The following is a 20,371-nucleotide window of genomic DNA, read 5'->3' on the forward strand; positions in this document are numbered from 1 at the left end:
TAGCACGCACCCAAATATAACACGTATCCTGACTTTCATGAACAAAAAGTCAAATTTGCCTTACAGCCATGCCTTACACCCAGACTTTTGAAATACCACGGTCAAAATGACCCTTTATTGATTGATAAATTAGCGAGTAAACCTGACTAAGCTAATGGATTCGTTCCTACCCCAGTTTGCTGAGCGGCCGGCTCCCACACCCGCTCAAAATGTGAGATATGCAAGTAGATCGAATGAGCCGACAGCGTTTAATCGATCAGGGCAGCAATGAATCATCTGACAGACCTTTCATGGTTCGCTCACAGGCGAATCGTTTTGTACAGGCTAACTTGGGGCAGTAAGGTATACATGCGAGCTGTTTGTAGCCCTCCCACCTGAGAATGCTTGGAATTGGAGCCAGTTTCTTTCCAGGAGCAGACATACGTAAATGAATGTAAAGAAATCTCAGGACTTTGCTTCTTGGTCATTTCTTTCAAAAGTTAAGTTTATAAATACTGAAAATTAATGAATACAAGAGATAATTCTCCTTTATATCTGAGAAACAGGAAGAACTTAAAAGAAATGCCATCAAAATGGAACATTTCTAGTAAGAATGCATTATCATTCAAACACATCCAGATCTTGCCCGGCTGCAAAAAAAAACATTTTGAATTGTTTACATGTATAATATGCACCCTAACTTCTAGAAAAATATTTAGGGAAAATGTGCATTAGATTCAGAAAACTAAGGTAAAACAATTGTCTAAATTACATATCTACTCCAGCTGCTGCAGACACAAGCATGTGCCATTTACTCCAAACTATTTTACGGGGTCTGTTTTGTTAAGACAGAAATGATTGTGCTATTAAGGGCTCCAAAATCCACCTCAATAGCAGTACTGTTAGAGCAGGAAGGGTGCCATCAGAATGGGCAGAATCTTTCTGCCTTAGCTCTTAAATGATAGACAGGACAATTTCCAGATCCAGACCTCAATGGCATTGGAGTTCCAACCAGCTGCACAATCTCCCTGGAGGCAACCAATTAAGAGGCCGTCCCTGGGATCCCTGTCCAGTTAAGGACAGCTGGCAAACTGAGCAGGCAGGAGGGCCAAAGGCTGTTCCCGAGGCTGCTCGCGGCCAGCAGCCCCACCGGAAGAGTTGAGCACTGACAATGTAGGAGGGAGACCTCAAGGGCATCCCAAAATGGAGGCACCCTCTGAAAATTCGTTCGGGGATGTGGGCATCACTGGCTAGGCCAACATTTATTGCCCATTCCTAATTGCCCTTGAGAAGGTAAGTGGTGAGCTGCCTTTTTGAACCGCTGCAGTTCTTGGGGTGTAGGTACACCAACAGTGCTGATAGCAAGGGAATGCAATGTTCTTTGCCAGTCTTGAACATTCCCATGGTAGTTTTGTGTCAACAGGAGAAAAAAGCTTCTGCTTGTGCGCTTGGTTGATGCTTGCAAGATTTTGCTGATGCTAAATGGTCTGCAGGACAAGGATACCCTATCAGAATGAATGGGAGAGCCAAGCAAGTAGGTTCGCAGAGTGCCAGAAATACAAGCAGTGCACAGCAGCGCTAATATGCAGCCTTGAAACTAATGACTTTGTCAACCCCTACTGGCACATCTACACCACAGTAACCTCTCAAGTGATGAGCGTTCTCTCTCTAAATAACTCTGGTAGCAGACAGTTAGCTATAAGTAACCAATGCTCTCTGATCAATAACATATATTTTAGAGTTGCAGGGCTATTAAAAGGAGTTCTGAACAATTACTTAACATACAACAGCAGCAGGTACAGTTCAGAAGTTAAACGTCTTCCTCTCATCTCTAAGTTAATTTTAAAGTTGAAGATAAACCCCTGACACCTGTCCATTTAACTTGAGAGGTAGTGCAATTAGGAGGGAGTCAATTAACTCAATTAGGACTACTCTAGAATGCATGAAAGACGCAAGGAGTAATACAGAGTAGCAGAAGTAGTTAGTAAAAGGTATGACAGTAATAACCTAAAGAATGCAGGTCATTGCAAGTGAACGTAGAATAAACCTGGAGTTGTGTTGAATAGTTTAAGATGGGTAGGATTAGGCCACCCAGCTCTACCAGCCAGCACCAAGCAGTACCTCTAGTCTTTTTAAGGTCCAGGGAAATCTCCTTAATAGCAAAGTCAGTGTGGAAGGGAGCAATCTGTTCCCGAAGGATCAAAAGGTGCTTTATAAGGAAGAGCTGTCCGTCCGTCTGAGTCTGAAACAGAAATGCAGATAAGGGATCAATGCTTTTCACACAACACTCTCTCGAAAAACTGACTGACTGACCAATTTGTCCCAAAATTGCATCTTGTGTGCAACAGATCTTACAATTGTGAGAAAATTCCACTGGCTTTTATTGAACTATTTTTCCTGATTAGCATAGATTACCTGCCACCAGTGACCTTAAAATTGGGACGAATTTGACAACTAGTTAAAGAAACCCACAAACATCAGGCAGATGTTTAAAAAAAAAACACGCAGCCCAAGTTGAATGGTGAAGTTAGTGAATGGATCAGTTTTGATTTTTTTTTTACTTTGGAGAAAGGATGGTCAGGAGGGAGGCAGACATAAAAGAACATCTCCAGACACAGCACAGGGGAATTGCAGACTGATTTAGCATGAACCTCGCTGCACGTTCATTACTGAAACTGCAGACGTAAGTACAAAGTGCCCTCCACCTGTTTGGGGCTGGACGGCTTTTGTGAATAGAAGATTTTATTTTTAATTATTTCACACTTGCATTGTAGTGCTCCCAGTGAGTACTGAGGGAGTGTTGTACTGTTGGGAGGGGTCGTCTTTCAAACGAAACATTAAACCGAGGTCCCATTTGCCCTCTCAGTTCGATGCAAATGATCCCACAGCACTATTGCGAAAAATAAAAATTAAAAATAGCCAATATTTATCCCTCAACCAAAAGCACTAAAACAGATTATTTGGTCAATATCATTTCGCTGTTTGTGGGAGCTTGCTGTGTGCAAACTGACCATATGTTTCCTACTTTACAACAGTGACTATAACTCAAAAGTACTTCTTTGGTTGCAAAATACTTTGGGACATCCTGAGGTTGTGAAAGGCACTACATAAATGCATGTCTTTTATTAAAGACTGTTTATCTGAAGTTTATTAAAACATAAATTATTTTGTACTAAGAAAAATGACAATCCAGATCATGGTTAAGAAAAAAATCAAGCATGACTCCACTTTTCCTCTCGATGGCCCAGTGTATTTGTCCAGTGAGCGGCTGAGCCAGACAGATCAGAGAGGTTTCAGGTTTGATTCCCAGTCTGTGCAGAGCTAGCTGATGTCAGCTTGGATGTAGGTAGGGATGCCATTAATTGGCTTCTATGTCTCTGGACTTGTTTTTTCCAAAATATACTTTATTCATAAAAATCTGTAAAAAATTACATTGCCAAACAGTTTCAAAACAGCACCAAAAAATACAAACATTGCAAGGGAGATCAGTTTCCTTCAATACTGTCATGAGTTTCTTCACAACCCTTCCGTTTCACAATTGTCATGTCAATTACAGTTTTACATTTACAGCAATTGAGAATATTAACGATACAGTTCGAGGGGTTTCCCATCGATCCAGCCCCTCAGTCCAGCTTGGTGGGGGAACCTTACACTGTGGTCTTTCCCCATTGAGCCTTTGCTGCGGCTGCCCCAAGCTTTAGTGCGTCCCTCAGCACGTAGTCCTGGACCTTGGAATGTGCCAGTCTGCAACATTCGGTGGTGGACAACTCTTTGCGCTGGAAGACCAGCAGGTTTCGGGCAGACCAAAGGGCGTCTTTCACCGAATTGACAGTCCTCCAGCAGCAGTTGATGTTTGTCTCGGTGTGCGCCCCTGGGAACAGCCCGTAGAGCACAGACTCCTGTGTTACAGAGCTGCTTGGGACGAACCTCGACAAAAACAGCTGCATCTCTTTCCATACCTGCTTTGCAAAGACACATTCCAGGAGGAGGTGGGCGACGGTCTCTTCCCCACCACAGCCACCGCGGGGGCATTGTGCGGAGGGGGCGAGACTTCGGGTGTGCATGAAGGATCTGACGGGGAGGGCCCTTCTCAAAATCCTGCCCGCTCCTGATCATAATGCAGTTGGTGCGTGTGGATGGTGAACAGGAACAGGCTGGTGCCCCCTTAAAGTCAAATAGCCTCACAACACACGATCAAGATTCCCACGAATGTCTTCATCACAGGCGATCTACCAGTTGAGAGCTGCAGAATCAGCCTCAAGTAAGGAGTCAGTCTTCAGGAGAGATGGGGTGAGCGAGAAATTTAACAAGAGAAAAATGGAGGGTGAAAGGAGTGAGAAAACAGAAGCTAATACAAACATTTAACAATTCTGAGGTTTTCACTGACCTTGTTTTTAATGATCGAATCAGTAGCCCCAAGCAATGACTGGATACAAGCAGACAATGCTTCCTGCGACAGGCCTTGAAACACTGCCCGCTGGGGAAAACACACCAAAGTTTCATTGCACAGTTCATCTTTAAAACTAACACAGACACGGTCAATATTAAGGAAAGTGGTTGTTTACCACTCCAAGTTGGATACTTTACATTTTAAAAAGGAAACCGGAATGTTGCAGAAAAAGGCCGGGCAATATCCTCTTCAATTATTCATTCAAATAGAGCAGCATGAGAGTTTTGGGGTATCAATTTTAGATGTAAATATTGAGGTTCAACGTATTTTGAAACTTAACCCTGCAATGGCCCATTGACCCTAGCCACACCCACCATTGAAGTGCACTGCCCTTAAGGCTGGGTGCTGAAACATTGTACCTCAGTGCCAAGCCTCACCTTCCCACTCAAGCCAGACCATGTCAAGTAGCTAAGCCTAACTCAATGATGGTTACACTCCACCGCCCTAAAGGGAGCATGATATGTTACATGGAGGCACTGAATACACCCTGTTCTATTTTGCTGGGATGCAGACTGCAACCAAATATAGAACAAATCTCCCAATTCGTTGTTCTCCAAATGGTCTGTAACAGATAGTGCTTTCCAGCACACAAAAAGTGCACAAAGTTACTGGGGTAACGCACAGTGCAAAAATACAATTGCAAGCCAGCAGCTTTTCAATTATAGGAAGGTATTGCATATGTCCCGAGAGCAACATCCTGGGATTGAAAAAGATACTACTTGGGGCCGGTGACTGTACACTATGCAAACTGCCTCAGCCCACTGACAGCAGCTGACCAGAAGAACAAGTCATAATGGCGGAAGCTGTGCAATCTGAGATTACCCGATTTCCTTCACTCAACCACTGCTCTGGAATTTCCTCCCTAAACATCTCCGCTTCTCTACCACTCCTTCCTCCTTTAAGATGCTCCTTCAAACCTACCTTCCTCTTTGACCAAGCTTTTGGTTACCTATCCTAAAACCTTTTTATGTGACCCAGTGACATATTTTGTTTGATAACGCTCCTGTGAAGTGTCTTGGGGCGTTTTACCACACTAAAGGCACTATATAAATGCAAATTGTTGTCAGGACAATGGAGGGACTGCAGCAAGTGCTAAAGGCAGTGTGCTGTTTTTAGTTTGAAGTTCCAGGCTCAGTTTAAAAAAAAAATTTAAACTGTGCATCTTTCTAGGGGTTATTTTTGGTCCCCTGGCAGGAATGGTGAACTTGCAGTCCTATTAGTTGGACACATGGTAAGAAACTTTCAGAAAGCATAGAAGTCAAGTTCAAGTTACATAATACATAAAAGCGACGGAACAGAAACAGGTCATTCAGCCCAACTGGTCCATGCCAGTGTTTATGCTCCACATGAACTTTCTCATGCCTGACTTCATCTCACCCTATCAGCACAACCTTCTTGGTACCTATGCCAGGTAATTCAGCAGAAAATAAGAGCTGTTGAGAGAACTGAGAAGTCCACATTGTATGAAGAACAAATTCAATATTATAGCTTCAAATCAGCGAGCTAACAAGTAAAAACACCCTCCCCCCGCCACCACCTCCCAATATACATTCTTATTAAAAGGTGAGAACTGATTAGAAAATAATGGGGTAGAGGCGGGAAAGAGACAGAAGAATTTGTTCAGGCAAAAGAAGTAACAAACACATCTTTTATTCTGAAACTTACATCTATGCATCTGTAAAGTTTTGAGAGGCAAACCAGTGTTCTGCGCACTGTTGGGTACCACATGCCATGCAAATCTGCTGGGGAAATTGTTGATTGTGGCCGAGGATTCAGAACATCTGAATTACCTATACAGAAATAAAGGACTTTAATAAACTGAGTCAAACACCATATGCATCACTAAACAGAACTTAACACCAAGGAGGCAATTGTGACCCTACCCACCCAGTAGAAACCTGCTAAAATGTCCCGAGTTACTTACCCTCCATGGAGCTGCCAACATCCTGCCATCTGCTGAGCAGCTGGGCAAGGACATTTGCCCAAAGCCAACAGGATCCTTCTTTAAATATGCAGGAAGAGTCCCAATCACATCATCAGGACCAGACTGCAATTTTAACTTGGGCTTGAGGCGGGGGCGGTGTGGAGTTGCTACGACCTTTCTGTCAAGCCAATCCGGGACAGAAGAGAATCAGCCCCAGGAGAGGTAAAAAAAAATGCTAAGTGGTTTTCTTTTCTTTGTGGGGCCAAGAGGAGCAGAAGTACTCTTCCAGACACTACAGTGAATGCTTTGATCTTCCCTGGTCCGGATTCGCCTCTAATCGCAAACACAAAACTTCAATCCCACTATTTACCTTGTATCGTTAAGTGTCTTCCAAGCTACTCGATTTGCCACTGCTTCAAGATGATTTCTCTCCTGTTCAGGCAGGAGGTGGACCTATGGCTTGCTAATGTTGAAATATCTCAGGACTGATTTGTGTGACAGTGGAGGAGTTTTGTCCATCCATCCACCCACGCACCCAAAACCTACCCGCAGTTAAAATCAGGGCCAGTAGCATATCAATAAACAGGTCTAAGCACCAGAACGCATCACTAAGCAGAAAAGAAGGAATAAACTTGGTTTTATCAAGCGTCTTTCATAGCCTCAGGACTTCCCGAACCACTTTGCAGCCAAAGTAGTACCTTTGAAGTGTAATCCCTGTTGTCGTGTAGGAAATGCAGCAACCAATTTGAGCACAGCAAGCTCTCACAAATAGCAATGTGATAATTGAGTAAATAATCTGTTTAATTAATGCTGGTTAAGGAATAAATATTGACCATCATGGTGGGGAGAATTCTTTTGCTCTCCTTCAAAAAGCGCCATGGGATCTTTTACATCCACCTGAAGGAGGCAGTGGGGGGAGGGGCTTTGGTTTAACATCTCATCCGAAAGACAGCACAGCACACAGTGCTCCCTCAGTTCTGCACTGGGCAGTCACTAACCACCATCAAAACATGAGCTGGTCAAAGAGTCAGCAAGTAATGGTGAAGGATAAATGTTAGACTAATTTGTTATTTTTTTTGAAGCGGTCACGAGCAAGCTGGACAATGGAGTGTCTACATGGACTTTCAAAGTGCATTTGATAAGATTCTGCACAAGAAATTATAAGCAAAAATGAAAGTGCACAGAACTGGAGGTAACCTTATGAGATAGATTAATAATTGGTTGGGAGGATAGCAGACAGAGTGTGCAGAAACATGGAATGTTTACTGATTGGTGAATGTGACATGTGTAGATGGGAGCAGCAAGTTACAAAAGGAATGGAGACAGACTAAGCCAGTAGACTGGATGGAGTTTAGTGTGGGGAAGTATGAGGTGATCCACTTTGGATCCAAGAAGGACAAATCAGAATATCATTTTAAAGTCTAGCACGAAAGTTGCAGTCACACCCTGATTCACTGCTTCATGCACTTTGCAATTCGACTTTTTATTTTGATTAATTGCATTCTTCAGTGGTAAGTACTGCATTTTCAAAACTACATGGACCCTGAGTAAGTTTGGCTTCTGTCTTTAGGACTACTGCAGCAAAAGTAGAAACAGCACCAAAAGCGCCACTTTAATTATTGTTTTTGAACCCCTGGTCTGTTGAAGTACAGCACAGTACCCGATTTGATGACATTTTTAGAATCAGGATCTTCTAGCTGAACCTCTGCAAACGATGAATCAGCCGCAGACAACTTCTTCTGCTCGTCCTTCAAGCTCTGTGCGATTTGCTGAGGAACAGATAACAATTGCAAACACAGAATCAACACATGCCATTTTCGATCAAGAGCGACAGTCATATCCTTCCCTTGTGAAAAGTGCATTAACAATGATTTAGTTACACCCCTATAATTCATCCTCTTAGAGGTAAATTATCTCTCTAACCTCCTCCAGCCTCACAAGCCCCACCCCTCATCCACCCACCCAAATCTCAGTGCTCCTCCAATTCTGGCCTTGTGCACATTCCCCCATTTTTAATCAATCCACCATTATGGCTGTGCCTTCAGCTGCAAAGGTGCCAAGTTCTGGAATTCCCTCCCTAAAAAGCCTCCCCTTTTCTCCACTCCTTTAAGATGTTCCTTAAAATCTACCTCTGACTAATGCTCCCATGAAGCTCTTTGGGACATTTTACTACAATAAAGATGCTATATAAATGCAAGTTGTTGGTGTGAAAACTGCATCAGCAACGATGATTTTACACTCCTTCAATTCATCATCTTAGGGTTAAATGATCAGAATAGATTGCACAGACGAACCTTGCAATCCCTCTAGTACAGAATCTAATTGAGGTGTTTAAGATGATTAAAGATTAAAGGATTTGATCGGGGTCGGGGGGGGGGGGGGTGTAGTCCAGAACATGGGAATACAACCTTAAAATTAGAGCAAGACCACTCAGGCATGAAGTCAGGAAGCAGTCCTCCATACCAAGGATAGTGGAAATCTGGAACTCTCGCCCCGCAAAATCTGTTGAGGCTATATCGCCTGAAAATTTCAAAACTAAGATTGATATATTTTTGTTGGGCAAGCGTATTAAGGGTTCCAAAACAAAGGTGGGTGTATGGAGTTAGGATACAGATCAACCATGATCTAACTTAATGGCAGTACAGGCTCAAGAGGGTGAATGACCTACTCCTGTTCCTCTGTCCTTGCTAGGTATCACAATCTTTTTCAATCTTGCATCTGCCTTTAATTCATTTAGTCTAATAATCATATTAAACCTATAACTACCAGCTAAAATGGGTGTGACTAAAGGGGTTCTATTAATAGTGCAGAGTGATGGGGTCTTATGAAAGAAAACTATTTAAGGCGGTGGCTTATTCCAAGAACTAGAAAAAGTATTAAAATTGCTTACAAAAGAGCGTCTACTTAGCTTAGCTATCGGTACTTGTCCTTGAGTCAGAGTCGTAGGATCAAGTCCCAATATAGACTTGAGAACATACTAAAGGCAGACACTCTAGTCCCGTAGTGAGGGAGTGCTGCATTGTCAGAGGTGTTGTCTTTGTTCAGACATCAAACCATGGACCCATCTGCCTGCTCAAGTGAACATAAAAGATCCCATATCAATATTTGAATGAACGCAGAATTCATGTCCTGGCCAACACCCTCCTTCTGCTGACACTGCCAAAAAACAGATGATTCCATTGTTCATTCTTTCATTTGTTGGGAGCTTGCTGTGCACAAATTGCCAGCTGCATTTGCCTGCATCACAGTAACTACACTCCAAAACAAATTCAGTTGTCATTGGGACATCTTGAGGACACAATAGAGACTATTACAAAATGGGAATTCTTTCCTTTTTTGCTTCCAACGAGGCACAGTACCATATAGGAGCAATGTGCCCTAAAGAGGAAAGAGGAGTTAGGGTATCACAGAATCAAAGAATTGTTATAGTGCAGAAGGAGGCTATTTGGCCCATTGTGTCTGCACTGGCCTTCCTAATGAGCATTTCACTTAGTCCCACTCCCCTGTCTTTTCCCCGTAACCCTGCACATTCTTACTTTTCATATAACTGTTTAATTTCCTTTTGAATGCTTCAATTGAACCTGCCTCCACTAGACTCTCAGGCAGTGCATTCCAGACCTTAACCACACGCTGTGCGAAAAAGTTTTTCTTGTGTCGCTTTTGTTTGTGTTACCTATTACTTTAAATCTGTGTCCTCTCGTTCTTGATCCTTTCATGAGTGGGAACAGTTTCTCCCGATCTACTCTGTCCAGACCCCTCTTGATTTTGAATCCCTCTATCAAATTACCTTCTCTTCAAGAAAAACAGTCCCAACTTCTCCAATCTATCTTCACAACTTAAGTTCCTCATCCCTGGAATCATTCTCAAATCTTTTCTGCACCCTCTCTAATGACTTCACATCCTTCCTAAAGCACAGCGCCCAGAACTGGAAGCAATACTCCAGCCAAATTAGTGTCTTATACAAGTTCAACATAACCTCCTTGCTCTAGTACTCTATGCCCCTATTAATAAAGCTCAGGATCCTTTTTCCTTTTTGGCCTCCTTGTCTCGAGAGACAATGGGGAAGCGCCTAGAGATGGTCAGTGGTTTGTGGAGCAGTGCCTAGAGTGGCTATAAAGGCCAATTCTAGAGTGACAAACTCTTCCACAGGTGCTGCAGCTGAAGTTTGTTGTCAGGGTTGTTACACAGTTGGCTCTCCCCTTGCACTTCTGTCTCTTTTCCTGCCAACTGCTGAGTCTCTTCGACTCACTTCTCTTCAGCCCCGCCTTTATAGCTGTCCGCCAGCTCTGGTGATCACTGGTAACTGACTCCCACGATCTGTGGTCAATGTCGCAGGACGTCATGTCGCGTTTGCAAACGTCTTTAAAGCTGAGACATGGACAGCCGGTGGGTCTGACACCAGTGACGAGCTCGTTGTACAATATGTCCTTTGGCGATCCTGCCATCTTCCATGCGTCTCACTTGGCCAAGCCATCTTAAGTGCCGCTGGCTCAGTAGGGCGTACATGCTGGGGATGTTGGCTGCCTCGAGGACTTCTGCATTGGAGATATGGTCCTGCCACCTGATGCCAAGGATTCTCCAGAGACAGCAAAGATGGAATGCGTTGAGACGTGGTCGCTCTTGGCTGACATACGTTGTCCAGGCCTCGCTGCCATACAGCAAGGTACTGAGGACACAGACTTGAAACACTCGGACATTTGTGTTCCGTGTCAGTGCCCCATTTTCCCACACCCTCTTGGCCAGTCTGGACATAGCAGCAGACACCTTTCCCATGCGCTTGTTGATTTCTGCATCGAGAGACAGGATACTGGTGATGGTTGAGCCTAGGTAGGTGAACTCTTGAACCACTTCTGGAGCGTGGTCGCCATTATTGATGGATGGAGCATTTCTGACGTCCTGTCCCATGATGTTCGTTTTCTTGAGGCGGATGGTTAGGCCAAATTCGTTGCAGGCAGCCGCAAACCTGTCAGTGAGTCTCTGTAGACACTCTTCCGTGTGGGATGTTAATGCAGCATCGTCAGCAAAGAGGAGTTCCCTGATAAGGACTTTCCGTACTTTGGTCTTCGACGGGCAAGGTTGAACAATCTGCCATCTGATCATGTGTGGAGGAAAATTCCTTCTTCTGAAGACTTAAATGCGTGACAGAGCAGCAGGGAGAAGATGATCCCAAACAGTGTAGGTGTGACAACACAGCACTGTTGCAGGATGGGAAAGGGGTCTGATGAGGCATCGTTATGCTGAATTGTGCCTTTCATATGGTCATGAAATGAGGTGTTGATACTTAATAGCTTTGGTGGACATCGGATCTTTGCTAGTAGTCTGAAGAGACCACGTCTGCTGACGAGGTCAAAGGCTTTGGTGAGATCTATGAAGGCAACGTAGAGGGGCATCTGTTGTTCGCGGCATTTCTCCTGTAGCTGGCGAAGGGAGAACAGCATGTCAATGGTGGAACAAAAACAAGAAATGTTGGAATCACTCAGCAGGTCTGGCAGCATCTGTGGAAAGAGAAGCAGAGTTAACGTTTCGGGTCAGTGACCCTTCTTCCGAAGGGTTAACTCTGCTTCTCTTTCCACAGATGCTGCCAGACCTGCTGAGTGATTCCAGCATTTCTTGTTTTTGTTTCAGATTTCCAGCATCCGCAGTATTTTGCTTTTATGTCAATGGTGGATCTCTGCTCGAAAGCTGCACTGTGCCTCAGGGTAGACACGCTCAGCCAGCTTCTGGAGCCTGTTTAAAATGACTCGAGCAAAGGCTTTCCCCACTGTGCTGAGCAGGGAGATTCCATGGTAGTTGTTGCAGTCACCGCGGTCACCCTTGTTTTTATAGAGGGTGATGACATTGGCATCGCGCATGTCCTGTGGTACTGCTCCCTCATCTCAGCACAGGCAAAGCAGTTCATGGAGTTCTGAGAGTATAGCAGGCTTGGCACTTGATTATTTCAGCAGTAATGCCGTCCTTTCCAGGGGCTTTTCTGCTGGCTAGAGAATCGATGGCATTATTGAGCTCCGAAAGGAAAAGGTCAGAATACTGTAAGTTTTATTAACCACTCTCTCAACCTGTCTTGCCACCTTCTATAACTTATGCACATATACACCCAGGTCCCTCTGTTCCTACATTTCTTTTAAAATTGTACCCTTTATTTTATATTCTATTTCCATCCGGAAACACCTTCAAAACCCCAACTACTTGACTACAACCAAACAGAGAAAACAGACAGCTTAGAAAGGATATTATTAAAGCTTCTGCTAGAATCCAGTGCACTGCGGACAAAGTTAAATGAAAACCACACAGTTTTGTAACAGTATAAGATTGATCTACCTCCATCATTTCCAGTTTGTCAGGGTATGCCAGGTCACCGGGTGCAGGTTTATAGCCGACAATATCAGTCTGAATATAGATGTGAGTCCTATATACTAGACGCTCTTGTACATCTTCCAGCATCTGCTTTGCCACTGCAGAAAAGGCACCCAGCTGCTCCACTGAGAAGGACAGGAAACAGGGGTGTTAGTATTCTGGAATGGACCCCTGGATTAACTAAATAAAATTACAAATAGTCCTTTGGTAGTACAGAACTAAAGTACTGCTGAAAATAGAGACATTTTGTTGAATACCAATGTAACGGAAGCAACAAACGCACACTGTATGCGGAGTGTGCTGATTGGTTGGCAAGTGGACTCTGATTGGTAAAGGCATTGCCATGTAGAATGCACCAGTTTATGGTGACTGACAGTTAACTGCCAAATTTCATACAAAGCTTGGCAGTTAACTGTCAGTCACCATAAACTGATGCATTCTCCAAAGCAATTCCTCTACCAGAGTCCACTTGCCAACCAATCAGCACTCTCTTCTCATACAATATAAAGTTGTTGCTTCCCTTATATTGGTATTCTTGTGAATTGTCCTGATGAGTACAAGACATAAAGCTTCGACAAAATGTCTATTTTCAGCAATACTAAAATAAACTGAATGCAAAAAGGACGAAAGTTATGAAGATTGGAAGAAATAATGGTGAGAAAGCAGTGGTCATGAAAAACAGTCAAGAGCTGGAACAGGTATCACAATTTAAGTACCTGGGAAGCATCTTTTCAAAAGATGGCTATTGCCATAAAGAAATCAGAGCTAGAACGGCAACGGCAAAGAACGCATTCACCAAACATAAGAAATTGCTCAGCATAAGAATGAGTAGAGATCTTAAGAAAAGAATGATCAAGACTGTGATTTGGAGTGTCTTGTCATACGGAACTGAAACATGGGCCTCGAGAAAAGCGAATATCCAAAGACTATAAATTTGTGAAATGTGGTTCTGGAGAATGATGGAGTAAGTCACTTGGAGAGAACACAAGAGCAATGAGAAAGTTCTCAGGATGATGAAGCAGGATAGATCGTTAGTGAATATGATCAAGAAAAGGCAGCAAGGTTGGATTGGCCATACTCTAAGGCATGAGAACTTGAAGGAGGTGACTGAATGAAGATTAGAATGATGTAAACCAACAGGGAGAAAGAAAATGATGACGTTAGCCAACTTGAAACTGAAAATGAAATTCTCTCACAAGGAGCTGAAGAGGAAAGTACAAGACCGTAACGCGTGGAGAAATGAGCAGAGGACTTTCTCTTAGGCAGGTCACTATAACTGTAACATTATAATCAATTATGCTTTGCTTACATGACTGCTAGACATGGGTCTGGTCTCTGGTACACGGTAGAGTTACTGGAGATCTCCAGCTCACTCTGTATTCCCCACCTACCATTGTGCTGCACATGGTCTTCCAGCATCTCATTTTTCAGAATGCCACACAGCTCCGACAATGTCTCCAGATGGTTGACATGGATGATGAGCGGTCGAAACACATCGTACCACGAGAGGCACAGTTTCTCCAACAGCTCACTACAAAAGTGAAAAGGGCCAGGACTGGTGTTACAAAATCATTCTCCAGTTTCTTTTAAAAATAAAAGTGCAAGAATTCAAACACACTTAATGGCTGCTTGAGTTTACTCAGCAAGGATCTTAGCCATATGGATTGAGTTTACCCAGTGAAAATCTGAGCTGCACAAACTGAGTTTACTCAGTGAGGAGCTGAATATTATGGACTGAGTTTACACAGCGAGGAGCTGCATCGTATGGATTGAGTTTACCCAATGAGGAGTTGGATTGTATGTGCTGAGTTCACCCAGTGAGGAGTTGGATTGTATGGACTGAGTTGACCCAGTGAGGAGTTGGATTGTATGGGCTGAGTTGACCCAGCGAGGAGTTGGATTGTATGGGCTGAGTTTACCCAGTGAGGAGTTGGATTGTATGGACTGAGTTTACCCAGCGAGGAGTTGGATTGTATGGACTGAGTTGACCCAGTGAGGAGTTGGATTGTATGGACTGAGTTGACCCAGCGAGGAGTTGGATTGTATGGACTGAGTTTACCCAGTGAGGAGTTGGATTGTATGGACTGAGTTGACCCAGCGAGGAGTTGGATTGTATGGACTGAGTTGACCCAGTGAGGAGTTGGATTGTATGGACTGAGTTGACCCAGCGAGGAGTTGGATTGTATGGACTGAGTTTACCCAGTGAGGAGTTGGATTGTATGGACTGAGTTGACCCAGCGAGGAGTTGGATTGTATGGGCTGAGTTGACCCAGCGAGGAGTTGGATTGTATGGGCTGAGTTGACCCAGCGAGGAGTTGGATTGTATGGGCTGAGTTTACCCAGCGAGGAGTTGGATTGTAGACTGAGTTGACCCAGCGAGGAGTTGGATTGTATGGGCTGAGTTTACCCAGTGAGGAGTTGGATTGTATGGACTGAGTTGACCCAGCGAGGAGTTGGATTGTATGGACTGAGTTGACCCAGCGAGGAGTTGGATTGTATGGACTGAGTTGACCCAGCGAGGAGTTGGATTGTATGGACTGAGTTTACCCAGTGAGGAGCTGAATCGTATGGGCTGAGTTTACCCAGTGAGGAGTTGGATTGTATGGACTGAGTTTACCCAGCGAGGAGTTGGATTGTATGGGCTGAGTTTACCCAGTGAGGAGTTGGATTGTATGGACTGAGTTTACCAAGTGAAGAGTTGGATTGTATGGACTGAGTTTACCCAGTGAGGAGTTGGATTGTATGGACTGAGTTTACCCAGCGAGGAGTTGGATTGTATGGACTGAGTTTACCCAGTGAGGAGCTGAATCGTATGGGCTGAGTTTACCCAGTGAGGAGTTGGATTGTATGGACTGAGTTTACCCAGCGAGGAGTTGGATTGTATGGACTGAGTTTACCCAGTGAGGAGCTGAATCGTATGGGCTGAGTTTACCCAGTGAGGAGTTGGATTGTATGGACTGAGTTTACCCAGCGAGGAGTTGGATTGTATGGACTGAGTTGACCCAGTGAGGAGTTGGATTGTATGGACTGAGTTGACCCAGCGAGGAGTTGGATTGTATGGACTGAGTTGACCCAGTGAGGAGTTGGATTGTATGGACTGAGTTGACCCAGCGAGGAGTTGGATTGTATGGACTGAGTTTACCCAGTGAGGAGTTGGATTGTATGGACTGAGTTGACCCAGCGAGGAGTTGGATTGTATGGACTGAGTTGACCCAGTGAGGAGTTGGATTGTATGGACTGAGTTGACCCAGCGAGGAGTTGGATTGTATGGACTGAGTTGACCCAGTGAGGAGTTGGATTGTATGGACTGAGTTTACCCAGCGAGGACTTAGATTGTATGGACTGAGTTTACCCAGCGAGGTGTTGAGCCATATGGACCAGTAGTAGCCTGGGTACCTTGCTGCAAAAAGCTCCATGTCAGAGTGAACCTCAGCACTGCCTATTTTTGGAGGAAATTAAAATAACTGGGGAAAGAGCTTGAGGGAGGATGTGCTGATATTTTTTAATGGTGATCTGAAAGGGTGGTGAAAGCAAATTCAATAGTACCATTCAAAAGAATACCTGAAGGGGACAAAATTGCAGGGATACGGGAAAGAGCAGGGGAGGGGGACTCATGCGACAGCCTTTTCAAAGAACCACCACATGCACGATGAGCTGAATGTCCTCCTTCTGTGCTGTTAGAATCTATGAGATTAAACTGTGTCCCCACTCACCAACTCTTACTATCCAACAACCCTTGCCACAAATAAGTGTGTGTGGAGATGCTAGGTGAGGGCACAAACGACCCCCATCTGTAATACCTCTGCTGTAGTCACATTAAACTCCCATAAGCATTGGGAGGCTGAGACAATTCACCTGATCACTGTGTAACAACTTGGCAGTGTGAAAACAGGCTTGAAGATTTCAGCTCAATTAAGAATACTTCACCAATGTTTAATTCAGATTACATTATTACCTACAAGACAAGCCCCAGCTGGACCCCTCCTTTTGATATGCGACTTTTTAAAAAGAACAGGTTCAATGAAGCACCAGTCAAGTTTCCACTTAGCAAGTGCTTATTGCAAATATTAGCAGTTAGCAAATCACTACGATAACAGCATTTTAACGAGGGGTAAACAGCCGATTCAAGCTGCTTTAAGACCTGACATGTCAAAAATCAGCAGAACTTTTTATAATCAGTAAATAAAATACAGGGGATTACAAAAGTGCAAAGAACTGCCCAAAACAGTCAGCGCACTTTTAACACATTACAATGTTATTGTAATTGACTTCAAATAGTTACTGCTATTTTTCCATTATAGGCAGCTGCCCATGATAAGTGTAGATGGTGTAATTGGCAGGGGCTGTACTATGAACTATGCAGCAATTATAATGTTGATCGTACATTGCAGGGAATGCAATACTTCATATTGTTACACATCCCAATACAGCACTTAATAAAGCAGAATAAAAGAAAAATACTGCAGAAGCTAGAAATCGGAAATAAAAACAAAGTGCTGGAAATACTTCAGCAGGTTTGCAGTATCTGTGGAGAGGGAAACAGAGTTAATGTTTCAGGTCTGAATGTTTCCAGAACTTGGTTATTATTACTTAATAAACCGATCTTACTTCAGATTCCAACCCATTTTGAGTCACCCTCATTGAGTAGTGCAATGCTTTTTCTTTATTCATAATTTAAGTAAAATTTATGTACATGGGTTTCTGTTCCACACGCTACATGCCTATTTTGTAGCAACTTAAAGCAAGTCATGATTGAATCTTCTTTCACTGATTAGACCTGCCTGAGGTTCAGATGTCAGAACGTAAGAAATAAGAGCAGGCATAGGCCATATGGCCCTTCAAGCCTGCTCTGCCATTCAGCTTCTACTAAGCTTTAATTAGTATTTTTCCAGTGAATCTTTGGCCATAGGCTGTTTTCTCCACATGTCACTGTATCATATCAGAAATACTTTTGGAAAGGGCTTAGCTTCACTTTTTGAATTGTTGGTGCAAATTCAATCATGGAAAGTCCATCGCTGCATAATATTTTCAGTTTACAAATGGGAGTAAAGTGCCTTCCAATGCCCCTTTAACTCTGAGCATTTCCATCACCCGCAGCACGGATGACAGTGCCAGTTCTGATAGAAGGTACTGAAACTGTGGCAGCTTCAAAAGGTGCCTCAGGTGGTGAAGGACAGCTGGTTGGCAACGTTAAGTGACCACCAACCCTGTCACTCACATGGAGTCGATCACTTTGCTTGATGGACTTCAGGGGGCAGGCCATCCATGGCCAGAATCAGTGTGCCCATGGCCCCCTGGCCCTCCCCATATATACAGGGCAGTTCTCGCATCATGGGAACTGACAGGAGGACGGAAAGCAGCTTGTTAATACAAAAGGAACATAAGGGACCACCATAATACAGCCAGTCAATTGATTCATTAAAATTATTCAGCATGAATATGAGAACTTGAATGCTCTGATTTAATGACCAAGGAAGGATGGAGACCGTAAACTCCGAATAATAACTTACTCTAGTTTGGAAGTTGGTTTTGTAAAAAATTCATTGTATAGCCGATGTTCGTCCTGGCACACGTGAACCAAAAAAGCACAACCACTGCGAACCTAGAGGAAAATGCAAAGTCATTGCTCAGAATACCACAAAACTGAAATTTAATTTAAAATCAAATTAAATATGGTAAACAAATAGAAATTCCAAGAATTTTTTGATTACTCCTCTGTCAAGTGTTTTGGGATCTTTTTCTACGTTTTAGGTGCTATATAAAGTGAGCTGTTGCAGTCCCATGTAACTACGGTATTAAAAATATAAAACTTATCTAACAGGAGACTTTTGAGTCTAACCAGTTTTTTTGGGGGGCACAAAAATGTTTTTATTCGAAAGGGGGATGTGGACGTTGCTGGCAAGGCCAGCATTTATTGTCCATCCCTAATTGCCCTCGAGATGGTGGTGGTGAACTGCCTTCTTGAACCGCTGCAGTCCTTGGGGTGTTGGTACACCCACAGTGCTGTTAGGAAGGAAGTTCCAGGATTTTGACCCAGCGACAGTGAAAGAACAGTGATATCGTTCCAAGTCAGGATGGAGTGTAGCTTGGAGGGGAACTTGCAGGTGGTGATGTTCCCATGCGCCTGCTGCCCTCGTCCTTCCCACCAAGAGGTCGCGGGTTTGGAAGGTGATGTCAAAGGAGTCTTGGTGAGTTGCTGCAGTGCTTCTTGTAGATGGTACACACTGCTGCCACTGTACCTCGGCGCTGAAAGGAGTGAATGTTGAAGGTGGTGGATGTGATGCTAATCAAGCGGGCTGCTTTGTCCTGGATGGTGTCGAGCTTCTTGAGCGTTGTTGGAGCTGCACCCATCCAGGCAAGTGGAGAGTATTCCCTCACACTCCTGACTTGTGCCTTGTAGATGGTGGACAGGCATTGGGAGTCAGGTGGCGAGTTACTCGCTGCAGAATTTCCAGCCTCTGACCTGCTCTTGTAGCCACAGCATTTATGTGGCTGGTCCAGTTCAGTTTCTGGTCAATGGTAACCCCCAGGATGTTAACAGTGGGGGATTCAGTGATGGTAATGGCATTGAACGCCATGGGGACATGGTTAGATTCTCTCTTGTTTGAGATGGTCACTGCCTGGCACTTATGTGGCGCGAATATTACTTGTCACTTATCAGCCCAAGCCTGGATATTGTCCAGGTCTTGCTGCATCTGGACATGGGCTGCTTCAGTATCTGAGGAGTCGCGAATGGTGTTGAACATTGTACAGTCATCAGCAAACATCCTCACTTCTGACCTTATGATGGAGGGAAGGTCATTGATGAAGCAGCTGAAGATGGTTGGGCCTAGGACACTACCCTGAGGAACTCCTGCAGTGATGTCCTGGAACTAAGATGATTGATTTTGTGGTTGACAACCCCAACCATCTTCCTTTGTGCTAGGTATAACTCCAACCAGTGGAGAGTTTTCCCTCTGATTCCCATTGACTCCAGTTTTGTGAGGACTCCTTGATGCCATACTCGGTCAAATGCTGCCTTGATATCAAGGGCAGTCACTCTCACCACACCTCGGGAGTTCAGCTCTTTTGTCCATGTTTGGACCAAGGCCACAATGAGGTCAGGATCTGGGTCACCCTGGTGGAACCCAAACTGAGCATCAGTAAGCAGGTTATTGCTGAGCAAGTGCTGCTTGATAGCACTGTTGACGACCCCTTCCATCACTTTTCTGGCGATCGGGAGTGGACTGATAGGGCAGTAATTGGCCGGGTCGGATTTGTCCTGCTTTTTGCGCACAGGATACACCTGGGCAATTTTCCACATTGCCGGGTAGATGCAGCGATGTAGCTGTATTGGAACAGTAACTAAATGCAATCAGATTGGATCAACAGATACCTTCCTTTAAAAAAAATTTCATCAGTGGTTCCGTTTTTTAAAAATCTAGTCTCCAGAAGGAACACCAATCAAGAGACTTCTGAGCCAGTTAGCACCATCAATTTGCTTGAAAATACCGCCTACTTCAGAAACATAGACTATTACAGTGCAGCAGTGTTCTTTCACTTAAAGAAAGCTCAACACCAAAGATTTGTAAGACTGAATACAGGATTTATTTCAAACAAACCAGCAATTAAAATTTGAGCCAAGCCATTTAGGAGGGAAATCGGGAAGCATTTTTCCTACAATG

At 44.0% G+C, this 20,371-nt stretch overlaps 1 protein-coding gene across 2 annotated transcripts in view; it reads right to left on the minus strand.

Moving 5' to 3' along the window:
• Positions 1–20,371, minus strand: part of cog3 (component of oligomeric golgi complex 3) — a 75,502-nt gene that overhangs the window by 21,250 nt on the left and 33,881 nt on the right. For both annotated transcript variants that reach the window (XR_010975783.1, XM_068040180.1), the window contains exons 11-17: positions 18,218–18,309; positions 14,099–14,238; positions 12,672–12,832; positions 8,014–8,122; positions 6,095–6,219; positions 4,367–4,456; positions 2,101–2,221 (exon numbers count right to left, since the gene is read on the minus strand). Coding sequence is in view for 1 of the 2 variants with exons in the window: in XM_068040180.1 (XP_067896281.1) it covers positions 2,101–2,221; positions 4,367–4,456; positions 6,095–6,219; positions 8,014–8,122; positions 12,672–12,832; positions 14,099–14,238; positions 18,218–18,309 (838 nt within the window). In the remaining variant the exon portion in view is untranslated. The remainder of the gene's footprint in view (positions 1–2,100; positions 2,222–4,366; positions 4,457–6,094; positions 6,220–8,013; positions 8,123–12,671; positions 12,833–14,098; positions 14,239–18,217; positions 18,310–20,371) is intronic.

The sequence above is a fragment of the Heterodontus francisci genome, chromosome 10, assembly GCF_036365525.1.
Source record: "Heterodontus francisci isolate sHetFra1 chromosome 10, sHetFra1.hap1, whole genome shotgun sequence".
Lineage (NCBI taxonomy): Eukaryota > Metazoa > Chordata > Chondrichthyes > Heterodontiformes > Heterodontidae > Heterodontus > Heterodontus francisci.